This window comes from Cnephaeus nilssonii (assembly GCF_951640355.1).
Source record: "Cnephaeus nilssonii genome assembly, chromosome: 16".
In the NCBI taxonomy this organism is placed as follows: Eukaryota; Metazoa; Chordata; class Mammalia; order Chiroptera; family Vespertilionidae; genus Cnephaeus; species Cnephaeus nilssonii.
The window spans coordinates 12,941,730-12,958,228 of NC_137087.1; the positions used below are offsets into that span (position 1 = coordinate 12,941,730).

General features: G+C 58.1%; 1 protein-coding gene across 1 annotated transcript in view; it reads right to left on the minus strand.

The window, feature by feature from the left end:
- Positions 1-1,848: 1,848 nt before the first annotated feature.
- The window catches only part of ANXA11 (annexin A11), a 46,588-nt gene continuing 31,937 nt past the window's right edge, over positions 1,849-16,499 (minus strand). The window contains exons 3-15 of the mRNA XM_079793292.1: positions 15,120-15,232; positions 13,676-14,119; positions 12,033-12,120; positions 11,691-11,785; positions 10,922-11,035; positions 9,219-9,309; positions 8,704-8,783; positions 8,537-8,593; positions 6,433-6,526; positions 5,275-5,370; positions 4,307-4,365; positions 3,990-4,112; positions 1,849-2,769 (exon numbers count right to left, since the gene is read on the minus strand). Coding sequence (XP_079649418.1) covers positions 2,710-2,769; positions 3,990-4,112; positions 4,307-4,365; positions 5,275-5,370; positions 6,433-6,526; positions 8,537-8,593; positions 8,704-8,783; positions 9,219-9,309; positions 10,922-11,035; positions 11,691-11,785; positions 12,033-12,120; positions 13,676-14,119; positions 15,120-15,232 — 1,514 coding nt within the window. The 3' untranslated portion in view covers positions 1,849-2,709. The remainder of the gene's footprint in view (positions 2,770-3,989; positions 4,113-4,306; positions 4,366-5,274; positions 5,371-6,432; positions 6,527-8,536; positions 8,594-8,703; positions 8,784-9,218; positions 9,310-10,921; positions 11,036-11,690; positions 11,786-12,032; positions 12,121-13,675; positions 14,120-15,119; positions 15,233-16,499) is intronic.

Below are 16,499 nucleotides of genomic sequence, written 5' to 3' on the forward strand. Positions count from 1 at the left end.
CTGGATCCTCTATTCTGGAAGTGATGTTAGATGTGTGCCATGGACTGGCCCTGACCCAAAAGGCTGCAGAAAACCTGTGTGGTCCTCTCCCAAAATGATCTGTAAGGTCAAATGCCCCCTCCCCATCTTTTTTTGTTCTGAGAATAATCACTGTTAACAACCACCTCCCACTGACCTTTGCCCCTGGAGAGATCTAGGAGTTCAGTCCTCCAGCCCAAACTTACTATGGATTGGGTGCCTGGACATGACCAAGAAGGCAGCCAGAGGCACAGGAAGGCAGAGAACCAGGACCAGGATGAGCACAGGTGTCCCAAGTGCAAAAACTAGGGTCTCAAACTCAAAGGCCTGCAGGGGCCAAATAGGTAACATGTGATGGTGGAACACATTAGGGAGTGGTGGGGCCTGTAGCGAAATGAAGAGTATATGCCTAAAGGGGGCAACAGCAATTTGGCTCCAGCAGCATCTGCTGTGCCGGAATGCTAAGCCAATACTGCCAGAATTTTTAGTTTTTCAAGAGAAGCCAGCAATGCCCTGGCTGGTGTGGTTGTTGGTTGAGCTTCCTCCCGTATTCCCGTCAGGGCACACACCCAGGTTTAGGGTTTGATCCCTGCGTGTGTGCAAGGCAGCAGGTCAATTTTTCTGTCTCTCTCCCTCTCAAATCAATTAAAAGAGAGAGAGAGAGAGAGAGAAAGAGAGAGGGAGAGGGAGAAAACAGCATCAGTTTTCTTCCTTACTTTATTTTAAAAAGTCTAAACTTGTTTAAGTATGAAATCGTTCAGTACTTAAATGTTGGTAACAAGTTCAAATATCTAAAAAATCATTGGAGACCAAAGTCAATGCATGTGCAGTTAGACAGCGCCTGCTGGGCACCAGGTTGGAACTCTGGTGCAGACAACCGGGCAGGCATGCCACAGAACGCCGACAGTCACATCAGAGCAGACGGAATCCAGGCACACAGCTCTGAGGCTGCTGGGTCAGCCCGAGTTCATGGCAACTTGGGCAATGCCAAGTGGTCCATCCCACCAGGCAGGGCACACCTGGGCACCCAGGGGCAGGGGGCCTGCCCTAGGGAAGGAACACCTCAGCCAAGCATACTGGGTCTTGGTCAAGAAGCTCTGGCACGGAAACCGAGGCAGAGCTGGCCTGACAGGAGGGCCTGCATCGGTGCCGGTGCCCACACCAGTCTCCTCTGGCTGGGGAAGGCAGGTCTAGGTAGACCAGGCTCCTGTCCCGCTTGTGGCTGCTCCATGCCCCTTGGGTGATCCCCTCTTCTCACCATGTCCAAGGGGCAGTGAGGAGGTATCCTCAAGCCCTCCTAGTCTCTGGATTCTCTCCTTTCTACACTTTCCACAAAGGAGGTCCGAAAGGGAGTGAATAGAGACCTGTGACCAGCAAGCTCTGGGTTCTGGACATGACAATGACTTCTGGAAACGCTGCCCCTTTTGGACTTGCCCTGTCCTACCACCATCAACCAAGGGGCAAGGAGCCTGCCAGGGCCACAGCCAGAACCACCCCCTCAGACGGAAGGGTCCTCAGGGAACCCGGCAGTAAGGCCTGCCCAGGAGGCACGCACCCCCTCCTTCCAGTGTCCCTCCTTCGGACCTGAGCACACCCCCCCCCCCCCCACCCGCCTGCTCTCATGTGACCCAAATCTCCGCCCTTCTCAGTGTCTGGGCCCCACGTGGATTTCAGAAGCACCCTTACAACCTGGGTCCCTGTGAACTACTCATGCCCAGGTTTCCTGAGCACAAGCGTCTATGTAAAGCCACATAATTTCACTGGCTAATAAGGTTGGAACCCCTGGGGACAGGGCAGAATCACGAAGCAGAAGAAAAGAGGCCGTTTCCAGAATGTTCTAGAGCTGGCTGGCTTTAATTTAGAAACAGCTTTTGGCCATCAGCGTCCAGGTGTAAGGCACATACATCCTCCATTACAGAGAGCCCTGTACCAGGGCTGGGTCTTCCCTGGTTTTACACGAAGGAGGAACAGATGACTTTCTGGCCTTTTTTTTTTCTCTAAAAAGCAGTGAGTTTGGCAATAACAAAGCTCATGACACATTCTCACCAGATTCAAAGATTGCCCTGAAAGGTCCTCCCTTTTCCTCCTCATTGAGGACATGGCACGGCCCCCGACCGCTCACACTTCCCGAAATGTGTGGCAGCAGAGTGGACGCACCTGTCTGGCAATGACTATAAAAAAATGCCTCCAAAAAAACATTAAAATCATGTGACTAAAATGAAGCCGAGTGTCTCAGCTACAAGCAAAGGGGAATGGCTGCATGAGTCAGAGATAAAACATCTACTTTAGCAGCAAGAGGCTGAGGGGGGACGGGGGGAAGGAGACGTATCCTGAGCGTCCAGGCCAACCAGGCCCGTGGGCACCGTCAGGAGAGGCGAGGGCAGGGGTGGGGTACGGTCAGGAGGGTCGGGGGGAGGGGCACGGTCAGGAGGGGCAGGTGGGGGGGGCACAGTCAGGAGCGGAGGGGTTGTACAGTCAGGAGGGGAGGGGGGTACGGTCAGGAGGGGCGGGTGGGGGGTACGGTCAGGAGGGGCGGGTGGGGGGGCATGGTCAGGAGGGGCGGGTGGGGGACAGGGCCGAGGCTCCGCGGGTTGTCGGCACTGGGGTTTGGTAGAAACAGACAGACGTTCCTTTGGCCTTTTCCTAGCATCACTGTTGCTGGCAGGTGGACAGTGAGCCACCGGTCACGGCTCAGTCGTTGCCACCACAGATCTTCAGCAGAATCTTCCGGTAATCCCCCGAGGTGTCTCCCTGTCACAGAAATGGGTGCATCAGTGAGGGAGGTGTGGCCAGTCCTGGCCTCCTGGCTCCTCATTTCCTTCTGCCCCAAGTGCCCTCACAGAGCGGAGGCCCATCCCAGGGAAATGCCCCGTCACGCAGGCCCCAGAGTGGCCAAGACTCCCACACTAGGCAGCTAGGGCCTTGGCAATGCAGCTTGGCCTCCCCCGGCCCCCTTAAGAAAAGCAGAAAGCGACATCACCCCAATATCGAAGTCAGAATCCGAAAAACAAACACAAATTTTAAACAGTCAGCACACCACCGCCCAGGGCTAACTACTGGTGCCACTTCGCCGCGCATTTCTGAGGCTCCGATGGGGATTATGCTGTAACAGGAGTGTGTCCGTCCCACTTGGGAATGTGCCGGACTGACAGTGGGGGCGCTGTATTATCTGGGCACCCAGTTCACACTGCTGTCTCCTCCCCCTGAGCCCACGGGACTTACTCCAAAGTGCAGCCACGCTTAGCTAACGTCTAATCATGTCCTTCCTTGAAGGCAAGGCCTGTGGGGTCTTGTAGACGCCCACAGCCCGCTGGCACAGAAAATGATACTTTGTGGCTAATTACTAATTCTCTTCTACAGAGCGCATCATCATTACAGCCAGGGCAATGGAGCTCGCTTCTCCCCCGACACGCCCAACAGTACATGCCAATGGGTTTGAAATCGCGACTTGGTCATGGTGACTGCAGTTGCAAGGCTCACGCGAGTTCGGAATTTACTATAACTGTCGGGCCACACAGACAGGGTACGCCTGTCACACAGCTCCGCACACGGTGACTGTCAGACACATTACGTGTCACTCGATATGCTTTACAGGGACCGCCTCGTTCTCGTTCACCACTCCCAGGGGAGCACCAGCACCTGGCCTTGCGATGGGGAATGGGTTTGGAGGGTTAAGGTGGGTCACACAGATCTCCAGCGCGCAGAAGAGCCAGGGCTGGGCTCCACGCCGCGGGACTGACCCGAGCCCTCTGCCCCGCCCTCCTTACTGCTGAGGGGTGGGGGTGGCAGCAGGGAGGACCTATTTGGGGGCAACTGGATATAAAAGCTGAGAGAGAAAGGACAAGGTCCACAAACACGATGCCCAGGCCCTGCAGAGGCCAAGCGGTGGGAGCTGAGGGAAGGTAAAGGAGACAGTGTGGTGCAGGGTGCCCACAGGCCAGCGGGCGGCCCAGCCACCCCGAGGCCCGTACCGTGATGTCGTGGTACAGCGACTTGCCGTACAGCCGCTTGTACTCCGCTCTGATGTCCAGGAGGTCGATCTCGCTGCGAGACACCATGATGCGAATCAGGGTCCGGTCCTTTGTTCCTGCTCCCTAGAGAGTCCACCGAGGGTGTGAGCAACGGGCCTCACCGTCCCACCTTCCCGGCCCCTGGTGCCCTCCTGCCTGGGGCCCTCAGTCCTCCTGGCTGAGCTGTAGCTCTCCCCAGGCCTTCTACCAGGAGCGCTGGTCCCAGCCAAGGTGAGGCTGACCCCCCACGCCCCGCCCCTCCACGGGAAGGTGCGTACCCTCATGGCCTTGTTGAGCCTTTCAGCAAAGAAGGCAGGGGTGTTCTTGAGGCATTTCACTGGAAGAGAGAAACACAGCATAAGTCGCTCTGCAGGAAACAGTCCAGGGGCCACCTCCTCCCCCTTCTCCTCCAGGGTCAGTCAATCAGCCACATTCTCGGCTCCAGTTCTTTGGATAAACATGCAGGGCCTGGACAGCACCCCGGCCTCTTCCCGGGCAAAAGGAGCCATGTAGAGAACGGGATGGCGACCCCGCGGTGCTGCTCAGGTGGGAGGGGTGAACTGGAGATGCTGAGAACCTTGTGGAGGAAGGATGGCCGAGTGGGATGTCTCCCCGGTGTTCTCAGGCCATGAGGCCTACCATAGGGGACACGCAGGGAAGCAGGAGCGTTCGTCACCTCTCCCATCAGAAAGCTCCCAGAAAAGCAAAGCAAAAGATGGACAAACCGTGAGTTTCCCGAGTGGGTTTAGAGGGGCCAACCCTGGGGGGGGGGGGGGGGGGCCTGGAGCGCTGGCTTCAGAGGGCGGGGCGCGGGCCTGCCAGGAGCACACCGTGCAGGGAGCTAGGCCAGCTCGCCTCTAGCGAGGCTTGTGTTGCTGTTGCAACCACGTGTTTCCATCACAAACATCTGACAACTGCCTGCGGGGATGTATTTTTAGAGGAAACTTGGCGGGATGTGAGTCATCTCTCCCAGCAGGGCAGCTGGTTGCTCTCCCACGAATACCCACGCGGCACGCCCTTTCCAGAGCTGCGCTTGAAATAGAAACAAGACACCTCCAGACGGCTGGGGGCGCAACCACGCCGTGATGGGGAGCAGGGCGACCCTCCCATGTTTAGCCCACTGGGTCCTATGGTTCTTTCACTGCTCTGCCTGCCCTCGACCAGAGGATGGTGAGCACCCTGCAAGCTTACAGTACATGCCAGTCCTGGCGGGCAGGCGGCGGACACGCAGGCCCAGGACACCTACCCACGGCCAGCATGCCCTGCTCCAGGTCCCCGGACATCTCCCGGCAGATGCTCTTCTCAATGTCTCGGCCTGTCATTCGCTGATACTCGTTGAAAACTAGTGAGAAGAGAGAAGGAGCACGTTGTGGGCTGAATTCTGTCATCCTCCCTAAATGCACATGAAGTGCTAGCCCCCAGGACCTCAGAATGCGGCTGTATTTGGAGATAACTAATTGCCTTTAACGAGGTAATGAAGCCTGCGCGGGCCAGGTGGCTCAGTTGGTTAGATCAGAGAGTGACACACACAGCCCCCCTCCATGGGGAAGTAGCGTATCCCCATGGCCTTGTTGGGCCTTTCAGCAAAGAAGGCTGGGACCAGGGCTCTGGGTGGAGTCACACCTCCTGAGTTGACCTCTTGCCATCCTAGAACCTCAAACACTTTTAAAAAAATACATATTTTTATTGACTTCAGAGGACCCCGGCCCGGAATAACTACAAAGCTGAGCCCTGTGGCTTCTGCTCATGTGAACAGGCTTGGGGTTATGTTACTGTCTGCTTGTCTTTTTCTTCTTCTTCTTCTTCTTTTTTTTTTTTAATGTATTTTCATTGATTTCAGAGAGGAAGGGAGAGGGAGAGATAGAAACATCAATGATGAGAAAGAACCATTGATTGGCTGCCTCCTACACATCCCCTACTGGGGATTGAGCCCAGAACCCTGGCATGTGCCCTGACCAGGAATCAATTGCTTAACCACTGAGCCACACCCGCTGAGCCCATTGGTTGATTCCTGCATGTGCCCTGACTAGGAATCGAACCTGCAACCTTGGGGCGTTGGGACAATGCTCCAACCAACTGAACTAACCAGCCAGGGCCAAATCTCTTTTTCTGTTCGAGATCACCTGGCCATAGTCACACAGACCCAGACAGGATGTCAGAATAGATTTGTAATAAACTTTTAAGGTGAAGGGAAATGTCTTGCTCATCGTTAGCCTGAAATCTTGGCTTACCTTGATATTGCATTGTGTGTCCACCACCCAAAGTCAAATCATCTCCCGTCACCATATATTTGGCCCCCTTTACCCGTTACTATGAGGAGGCGAGAGCCCCATGCAGAGAGGAGCTGCGGTTGTACCTTGTCTGCCCTCGTTACCTGGCCCGGGGAGGTCTGGGACTGCCTTACCTGCCACCAGATGGGCCCGGCTGCGGGCGCACAGGATTGCATTGAACTTGGACTCATCTGTTCCCAGGCGGTTCTCCCCAGCTGCGTACAGATCCTGGACAGACAGAGGGGACGATGGCATGCCATGCAGGCTCACTCAACACCAGGTCCAGGTCACCCACGAGAGCCGGGCAGAGTCTCCGGGCTGCGCAGGCCCCGAGGGGAAGGGTTAGGGCCAGTGCCCCGCTGTGCTCCATTACTGTGCAGGACCGGACACCATCCGCACGTCCCTTCCCTGGCAACACCACGGATCCTGAAGCTGGGAGAACTCGGACCCAGGAGAACCGAGGCCGACGGGAGCCAGGATAGGGCAGGAACTGCTTTAACCAACCAAGGGAGCAGCAGCACCCAGGACAAAAGAACGAGGGGCCCGAGTCCTCGCTCGCAGCCAACTTGCCGCGAGGCTCTCGGCAGGCCACGGGCCCTCTCAGGGCCTCGTTTCCTCATCTCCACAATGTGAACGCTGGATTAGGTTTGGGGTCACAAACCCAAAAGCCCAAAGGGCCAGCTACGTAACCTGAGGATACAGGGCCCGAGGGAGGTGGGGACCAAGGCTAACCACAGAGGGCGGCTACTTATCAGCACCAGCGAGCTCCGTGACCGAGCAATGCAGACTCACTCTGCCAGGCCCACGGCACACGAGCAGCCAGATCCTGATCTAATGAAGTTCCCAATCTTTCAGAGGAGCATGGAGATGAGTATGACAATAACTGATAAGTCAGTTACAGATGTGGGATTCACATGCGAGGCACTTTCCCTGTGGTTGCATATGCCATGATGTTTGCAAACGGGCAGAATTTGCATTTGCCTGTTAAGCTGTTGAAAGTATGAGTCCAAAATATTTGCCAATTTGCAACCCTTGCAACAGATGGCCCAAAAGTGCCTTCCAGCCTCAGGTAACAGCTTTTAGATCTAAAGGCACCAACATGCAGGGGAGAGGGTGGCCATCAGGGGCTCCAAGACCCCACAGGTCAAGGGGAGGCAGGAACAGGTCCAGGCCATGAAGGCAGAGCAGCAGGCACGAGACCTTGTGACTGAGGCCACTTCCGCATCAGCTGGGAAACAGCCCACACAGAAATAGGAAAACAGGAATGTTCCCACTGAGGCCAGAACCAGAGCCCGGGAGCTTTGAAATCGTCCGAGTCTAGAAATGGGAATGGGTGTCTCCAGCCAGGGGGATGGTAAGGCAGACCCTCAGGAGGGCATCTGGGACCAGGGGTCAGTGTGCTCCCTGCAGGAACAGAGCCAGGAGGCTGGGCCCTTGTCCAGGCTCTGCCTCCATGTTTCTCTGGGCACAATGTCAACCTTTCTGAGTCTCAGTCCCCATTTGGAAAGCAAAATGGACCAGATCGTAAGAGTGGCTCTCTTCCAACCCTAACAAGAGGGCATTCCGCAGAGGTGCTCTTCAACTTGACCGCTGGGGGAGACGGGAGACCACGGCAGTGCCCGGGGAAGCCTGTCGAGGCGGCAGGAGCAGTGACGAGGGAGAGGGAGGGCCGCTCCGTCTCACCAGGGAGCTGGGCTCTCTCCAGACTCAATGCTCTGAATTCATTAGGGGGAAACCCAACCTCCTCCAGAGGGGCACTCGGATGCCTGGACCAAGAGAGGAAATGGGGACTTCCCCCCTCTGTCTGCAGCTCACAGCAGACTGGGCACAAGGACAGAATGCTAAGGCTGCACAATTAACCTGACAGCTGGTTTCCAGGCTCAAACCTTGAAAAGCTTCACCAGCAAGTGTGGGTTCTGCCCATTTGCAAACATCATGGCAATGCAACCAACAGAAGTGCCAGGTCACACGAAGTTCCACCTTCATAACCGTGACCTACCAACCGCTCTGACGGTCCTCACGGAGGTTCCCTCTACAGGGAGGGAAACGAACCCCACCGCGGGGACCTGCTCCAGGCCGCACCGCTGATAAGCAGCAGGCCCTCTGGAAGTCACAGCATCGGGACCCACTCCTGCCGGTTCTCGGTCCATCCTAGACCTCCTCCCTCAGGAAGAAGGAAGTGGCCTCCCACCAGCTCAGGAAGCCCAGGCAGGTGCCTGATCTGGCCACCACACTCACCTGGACATCTCTCTGGACGAGCGACATGTCCACGTTTGTGCTTTCATCCCGGTTTCCCTGAAAGGAAACAGGCTGTGTGGTCAAGCCCACTCCCTGGGGCTGCCCCTCGCTCCCCTCCTTTCCCTCCCTGCTCAGGGAGGCCCCTCTCCGCTGCGTGGGAAACGTACCTGAGAGAGAGAGATGAGGAGCCGCTGGAAGTGTCCTGACGTGTCGCTTCGAATGGCCTCCTCCAGGGTCTTCCTGAATTCTGGGAGACAGAGAAAGGCCCACCTTGTAGCCCGGTGGACAGAGCTGCCCACTGCAGACACAGTCAACAGGGGGCAGGGCCCGGGAGTCCTGGGCTCGAGACAGGTGGCCCACGTGGCTCTCCAGGGACACACATTGGGAAATCCTGGCGGGGGGGGGGGGGGGGGGGGGCTGTGAACTCCAGGTTGTCCTGGCCTCTTGCCAGGCTTGGCCCAAACCATGCCCAAGAGGTTTCCTCAGCCCTCGCTTCCTTTAGTCACCTGTCCTGTGTGCAAACAGCAGGCAGGGTTGGGCCTTAGATCAAAGCCCCATGTGCTGGCTGTGGCAGGGGGTGAGGTGATGAGAATCCAGGAAGGAACAGAGGCCCTGGGAGAGGGTGTGGCCAGGCCCGGAACACACAGGGATCTGGGGAGGGCCTGGGCCTGGGGCAGCCTACCTGCTTGGTAGGCTCTGCTCAGTTCCCGGATGTGCTCGTTGTTGCGGGAGGCGAGGATCTCGATCAGACAGGCTTCGTCCGTGCCAGCCCCCTGCAGAGGGCACCGCAAACCACAGTTTGTTACGCTCCCTCACTGGCACCCAGGAAAGAGCCGGCGCCGTGCCACTGCCCTGCTCCCCAGGTACAAATCCCGGCAACAGGAGCCACAGAGCCCCTGTGCTGCTGGCCCTCTGAGAGCAGCCGCGCCATCCCCGCAGCCCCAGGGGACAGGGACATGGCGATGAGGGGACCACACGGAGGATCGTCCCCCTTCTACCCACCGGGAACCTGAGAATCAGGTGGAGTGACTTGTCCCAGGCAAAGTGGGTTGAGATGGGGGCTCAGAACTGTGCTATCCCAAGTTCAGCGCATGAATGATATGAGAACGACTGAGAGAATGGGTTTAAAGCGAGAGTGGGCATGCGGGAAAAAGAGCCTCAGAATGGACCGTGGGCATCAGCAGACGTCCAGGGAAAGGCAGCGACAGTGGGGACGAGGGAGTACAGGGCACCAGCCTGGCTTCTGTCGGTCTGAGTCTCGGCCCTGCTGCTGACTGGTTGTGTAACTACACACACCACTCGGCCCCTCTGGGCCTCAGCTCACCGGTCCATACAATGGGCAGCCACAGTCCCATTTTACAGGTGCTCAAGGCCACACCGCTAGTCAGTGACAGCTGACCCCACACCTGGTTGCTTCCAGCACCCCACAACCACCACCAACTCATGAATGGCTGGGGCGGGGGCTGGGCAGAGGTCTAGGGGCCACTCCCAGGTGCCCTCCCCAACTGCCTCCTGACCCCTCGGTAGAAGAAGGCACGCAGGGTGCTTCAGGGGGGCCTCTCCCTTCCAGCTCCACACCGAGAGCTCTCCCTCTCCTGGGGGCAGGCAAGGTCACTGCGCCTCCCCGCCTCGCCTCTCCGCCACGGAGGAAATGTTAGGTTCCTCCCAAAGCACCCCTCTGTGGGCTGCCCTCCCATCCACAGGGATCCCCACTGTGGGCCTGGGGATCCCCGGGGTGTACGGCATGCAGAGGATTCTCCAAAGGATTCTCCGCTTGGTCACAACGAGAGGCTGGGCAGACACTAAACCAAACCGAGCCATTCACAATGTGGATTCAGGGGCCGCTGGCCTCTTCTGTGGCTGGACCTCTGGCGGGTAAATGGACAGGGACCTCGCCGAGCAGACGAGGAGCGAGCAGGAAGCAGACGGAAGCACAGAGTGGACTCAGAAGCAGCGACGAGAGCGCCCGCCTGGTTCCTGCAGTGACATCCCTGTCCCATCTGTCCCCAGGCCAGGCTGTTCCTCTCTGTGCTCATAACCGATTCCTCTCTGTTCTGCTTCAAGTGCTCCGGGTGCCTCTGTCCTTTGCTAATGAATGAGGATGAGCCCACCCGTGCCTCAAACCCCTCTACAGCCCCAGCTCCCACCACGTCATTAAGATGGAGACACTTGGATGTTCCCTGACAATGAATGACCCTCCGCTTGCCTCTTGGGGAGTCACTGGAAGGTCCCCTTCCATAGCACGTGGCCTCCAGCCCGAGGGGCTGTCGGAGCCAAAATGACAAAGGTAGCTAGTGAGCGGGCTAAGACACACCACGTGATCCAGGCCCTCCCCTGGGCTGTGTCCACATGTATGAACACACACATACACACATGCTTACACACCTTGATGGCTTCCTTTATCTCGTAAACATCAAAGAGGATTGGGGTCTTCATCAGAGCCAAGATAGTCTTCTCGAAGTTTCCTGACAGTTCAGATTTCAGATCTTTGATCAAATCCTGATTGGATAGTCAAACAAACAACAACCCTATTTAGAGACTCCACAGGTGACGGACAGGGACAGCTTCACAGATGTGAGGAGGGAGCACTGGCAGAAAAGCCGACGCCCCATCCCCAGCCCAGCCCTGCAGAACTGGAGCTGCGTTTGCACCCGTCCCAGGCGGTCCTGGCCCACTGGTGCTGGAGTACCAGCTTCCTCAACACTCACCCAGGTCCTACCTTCCTAAGATTCACAATACGCCCCTTGCATTTGTTCAGGAAAGCCTTTTCCTTCAAGCCCTTCTACCAGCCGAGCCTCAGGGTGGCCGTGAAGAGGGCAGGACAGCAGCCAGGTTCCCAGGAGAGGACCAGGCCAGGGGGAGGGAATCCCTTGCCTAGGGGCTCAGTGATCAAGGCAGCGCCGGGGCGAGAACCCCATCTCTGACGCCTGTCATCAAATCTCAGTTCCCTGTGGACTCCGGTTTCCCCCTCAGAGCATCGCTCACCCCATCATCACCCCAGGAGATGCCATCAGCCGAGGCCACTGGCTGGGAGGGCAGCAGGAATACCCTGATGCGCCTCACTGCCCCAAGGAAGAGCAGGGCGAGCAGGGCTGTGCTGGAGGACGCCTCGTTCAGGGGACCAGCCTCCCTGGACCCTCCCCCGCACCCTCACCTTCCCATACGCTGTCTTGAAGGACAGGAGGATCTGCTGCCGCTGCTTGTTGGAGCGACTCCCCAGGCAGTCGATGATGGCCTGCTCGTCAGTCCCTGGAGGAGGAAGAGGTGGGAGTGGGCAGGGCTGGGGGTCGTGGGATGCTCTGCAGCTGGAAGACTCCCCAGGCATGGGTCCTCCCCTTCTTCTGGGCACCCCCATGCACCCCCACATCCATCTTCTCTCCACTACCACTAGGGCCAGGCTGCCTCGACCCCGTGACCCCAGCCCACAGAGCCACTGGGTAACTGCCCAGGGTATGGGGGGCGGGGGGTGAGCATCTGAGCCATCGGGAACGCTCACCAAAGCCTTTCATAGCCTTCCGCAGAACCTCAGCGTCTCGCAAGGGGTCAAAGCCAGGAGCATCTGTGATGGTACCTCGATTCCCAAACTGCTGGGACAGACAGACAGGTAAGATGCTGCATCCCCAGATGCGACTGCCCCACCCGACTCTGGGAATGTCCTTTATCTGAAAGTTGGGGTAGCTGAAGGAGCTCACAATGAACAGCACAGAGGAATCCACTGAGTGGTCCTACGTGGCCATTATCTGTCCTGCAACCTGGTACTGACGCTCTGCCTGGCTCGCTCCTGTGGCTAGGAGCTCATCTACAGCCGAGTCCTGATGCTGAAAATTGGCCCTACACCCAGGTCCTCCGGGGCTGGCCTGGGCTCCTGCTGAAGGGGAGGCCTCAGGTGCAGTAGCCGCTGGCTTCTCCTCGATGCCTTACCACCAAAGCATCATTAATGGAGCCTGGCTGGTCCACGGAGCACCTCCGTGCAAACTAGAAAAAGGTGACTCCTCTGGGGGGATGTAGGTGCCCACCCTTCACGATGGTCCAGCAGCCTGACCACCTCCTGGACCAGCACCAGCTCCTGGCACCTCCTCTGGACTCTACAACCTGCTGCCGCCTCACTTCCCGACGCTGGCAGCCGTGCTCCCAGCGAACTTAATTTCCCCGCCTCAGCCGTCTCACCCTGGGCTATCTCCTGTGGCTAACGCAGACTGATTTTAACAGTTAAGGAGATAAACTCAGAGAAGAGATGAGGTGGAAGAGAGGAAGGGAGGGAGGGAGGAGAGCAGGGCAGGGGTGGGGGAAGGTGGGGGGCAGGGAAGAGAGGGGACCCCCTGTCTGAAAATAGTCATCAAGCACATATCACCAGCACTGCACTTTGTGGCTTGGCCATGTAACCATGACAATGAATTCTAGGCTCTGCAAACACAAACGCTCTCCCAAAGGAGCCGAGAGCTGCTCTGAGGGAAGGGCCAATCATCTTCCCTATAGGGCGGTTTTACAAACCCTCTCAAGTGAGCAGGGTGGGGGGGGGGGGGCATCCAGGAGCTGAAGACTCAGAGCTGTTGGGCATAAAACCTGAGCCCAGGCAGTAAGTCAACAACAGAGGCATGAGGAGCAGCCGGACATTCACACCAAGTTGCACTCAGAACATCTAACCGAACCGGGAGAGACCGGGCAGCTCCCTGCTCTTCAGGAATTCAAACCAGGGCTGGGGAGTCTGAGAAAGTGACACTCTGTTAAAACAAGAAGTGGTTACAGCCCTGGTCGGTTTGGCTCAGTGGATAGAGCGTCGGCCTGTGGACCGAAGGGTCCCGGGTTCAATTCCGGTCAAGGGCACGTTCCTCGGTTGCAGGCTCCTCCGCATCCCTGGCCCTGGTTGGGGCACGTGCAGGAGGCAACCAACGGATGTGTTGTTTCTCTCACATCGATATTTCTGTCTTTCCCTCTTTCTTCCACTCTCTCTAAAATCAATGGAAACATATCCTCGGGTGAGGGTTAAGACAAGAAGTTATAGCTGGAGGCCTGAGCCCTGGCCTGCCCACCACACCCTCCCAGCCACACCCTCCTGGCCTCGCTGGCAGGACTCCGGGCCACGCGTCTTGGGCCTTTGGAGCCCGGCTGGGACTGAGGGTAGCACAGGCTGGCACTCACCTGAGATGGGGGCACGGCCGGGGTGACGGTCCCGGACCCTTGAAATGCTGGGTAGCTTGGCATCGGCTGCTGGTGCTGCCCAGGAGGTGGCATTGGTGACTGCCCAGGGTAGGTCATTGGCGGCTGCCCAGGGTAGGCTCCTGGGGGCTGCTGTCCGGGAGGCGGCATGGGCTGGCCTGGCGCAGGGGCCCCTGGGTATGACGGGTATGAAGGCATCCCAGATGGCGGGTTTCCTCCAGGGGGCGGGTAGGAAGGCATCCCAGATGGCGGGTTTCCTCCAGGGGGCGGGTACATTCCGTACGGAGGAACAGGCTGCTGCGTGGAAGAGGGCTGCCCAAAACCCCCAGGGGGCAGAGGAGGGTAACCGCCCCCGGGGGCGCCAGGGGCCCCAGGGTACAGGTTTGGCACGTTGGCTCCTCCGAACGTCCCCGACACGTTGGCCGCCTGGAAGTCCACAAAGCAGAGAAGAGCCTAAGACTAACGAGGAGGCCAAGCAGGCCCAGGACAACAGGCAGACCCCACGGAAAACACCCAGGCGAGCAAGTCCAACCCAGTCCCCCTATCGGGGGAGAGGGGGAGCCTCCCCTCCTCCCTTCCCTGCCCTGCAGGCCCCGGTGCTGCCCTCGGAGCCCGAGCACCTGACACCGCCCCACAGCACCCCGCCTGCACTGCTGACCCCCGCCTGCTCTTGTGCCCAAAGCCCCCACACTGGCTCTAGCACCGCATGGTTACCATGGCAACTGCCCGTCTCTTCCCAGTGGGTAATAAGTACTCCGGGGCTAAGGCTGTGGTGTGTTTCATCCACAAGTCCCAGTACCCAGGATGGGCCTGGCACAAATTAGACTGCCTACTGGTTGCACTATTTACATTGAGCATACATTTGCTTACATTACAAAGTATACCATTTTAAAAGCAAATCAGCAAGTAAAAGTAGCATGTCTGCCCATGCTACCAGGAACCCACTCCCAGGCCCAAGCAGAACAGCCACCCACACATGCGTACAAACACACACACATGCGTACAAACACACACACATGCGTACACACACACACACACACACACGGACATTTGTACAAAGCGCATGCATGCATATACATGCCCACCCTCACCTCCCTGCTGGCCCTATTCTGAGCTCATACAAAAGGCGCTCAACACATTCCAAAAGGCACCACCCTACCCAACCCCGAAGAGCCAAAAAGGACCTAACAGCGCGCCAATGCATCCCCCGTCCCTGATTTTACAGCTGGGCAGATGTAGAGGCAGAGAGGGACAGTGAGCAGGTGAGAGCCCCGACAAAAACCCCTATGTCCTAAGATGCTCCTCAGTACACTCAGCATCCACACGTAACACACACAGCCCCCTTGGCACCCTGGAAGCCAGCAGCCTTACGCCCTGGCCATGCAGGAGAGGGCCTAGGGCAGCCCAGCAGGAGGGCTGGACTCACCATTCCCGAGAGGTAGTCCTGGTTGAACTGCCCTGCGTAGTTGGCCACGTTATCCAGCCCAATAGGGGGCATGTTGGGCTGGGGGTAGCCAGCACCTCCCCAGGCACCGCCACCTGAAAGCAACACCAAGCCCGTTAGCCCCTGGTCAGCCCCCCAACAGGGAAAGGCAGAGACAGCAAGCTCCCAGGTGGCCGAGGGGCAGGCCAAGCAGGGTCTCGGAGACAGCACTACAGACCACACAGAACCCACAGGCAAGCAAGTCTAACCCAGTCCCACTGCCAGAGGAAGGGAAGAGGGGGCCTTCCGCTCCATCCAGGGAGGGAAGGGGTGGTTCAGCAACACTCCCAAGCCCTCTGTGGGGTACTGAGGGCGCAGGAGGTCAAGGACTGGTCTGCCCCTCCACCCCCACCCCAGGCTCCCCATCGTAGAGCAAGAGTGCAGACGCAAGGGCAGGTCATTTTAGAACACTGACAGCAGGAGCTCAGGGAGCACTGAGAATCCAGGGAGATGCAAACGCGTGGTGGAGGGGGGAGGCTGCCACTGTGGCTATTTGCTATCGCAAGTCTGCAAGAGGCAGGGAGGAGCAGGTTGGAGGAGGAAAGGAGATGGGCCTGAGTCACGTTAAACACAGACACCGTCCTTGTGGGGACAGAGGGAGACATCAGTAAAAAGCCCAGCTCTGAAGCCAGCAGAACCAGGGACTGTGTCCTGGGGCAGGGCACCCACCACCGAAGTTCCGTTTCCCCTGGGGACAAGGGGGTAATAACTAGTGTTTGCTTCACATGGCCGTGCTGAGGCTGAGTTAACGCCCAAGCAGGGCCTCGCTGGGTGCCCAGGCGCTATGTTGCCGCTGCCACTGACAAGCAGCAGGCAGCTCAGCTGGCGTCATCGTGCCAGCTGCTGGCCTGTTAGATGCATTTCTGTTCTCGGCAGTAAACGGGCCCTGGGGCCTCGAGTTTGGCTTTTGCGCTGGCAGGGCTCCGGACACTCAGGACAGAGCCTTCCCGAGTCACCTGCCTGCTCTCTTGCTGCTCAGGTGCTCAGACGATAGGATTCCTACTAGGGAGAGGGGACTCAGGCCAGCGCAGGCCAAGCAGGACAGGGCTTGCTCGCAGCGCAATGGCCCAGTCCACCCGATGAGCCAGCGGCTGAGCTGCCTCCCAGCTCTGGGCCTGACCATCACCAGGCGACGAGGGGGGTGGGTCCAAATGGCCTGCGGGGCCCTCAGTGCTCAGATTCCAGAGCCTCAGCTCTAGAGAAATGAATGTGCCCAGGGATCTTGTGGGGCGAGGGGCATCGCAGCTCAGGCCACCTCAGGATGACCAGTCCGGAATGGTCCCTTCCCCCGCTTGTCCCAGGAGCCCTCATGTGTCCCTCCTA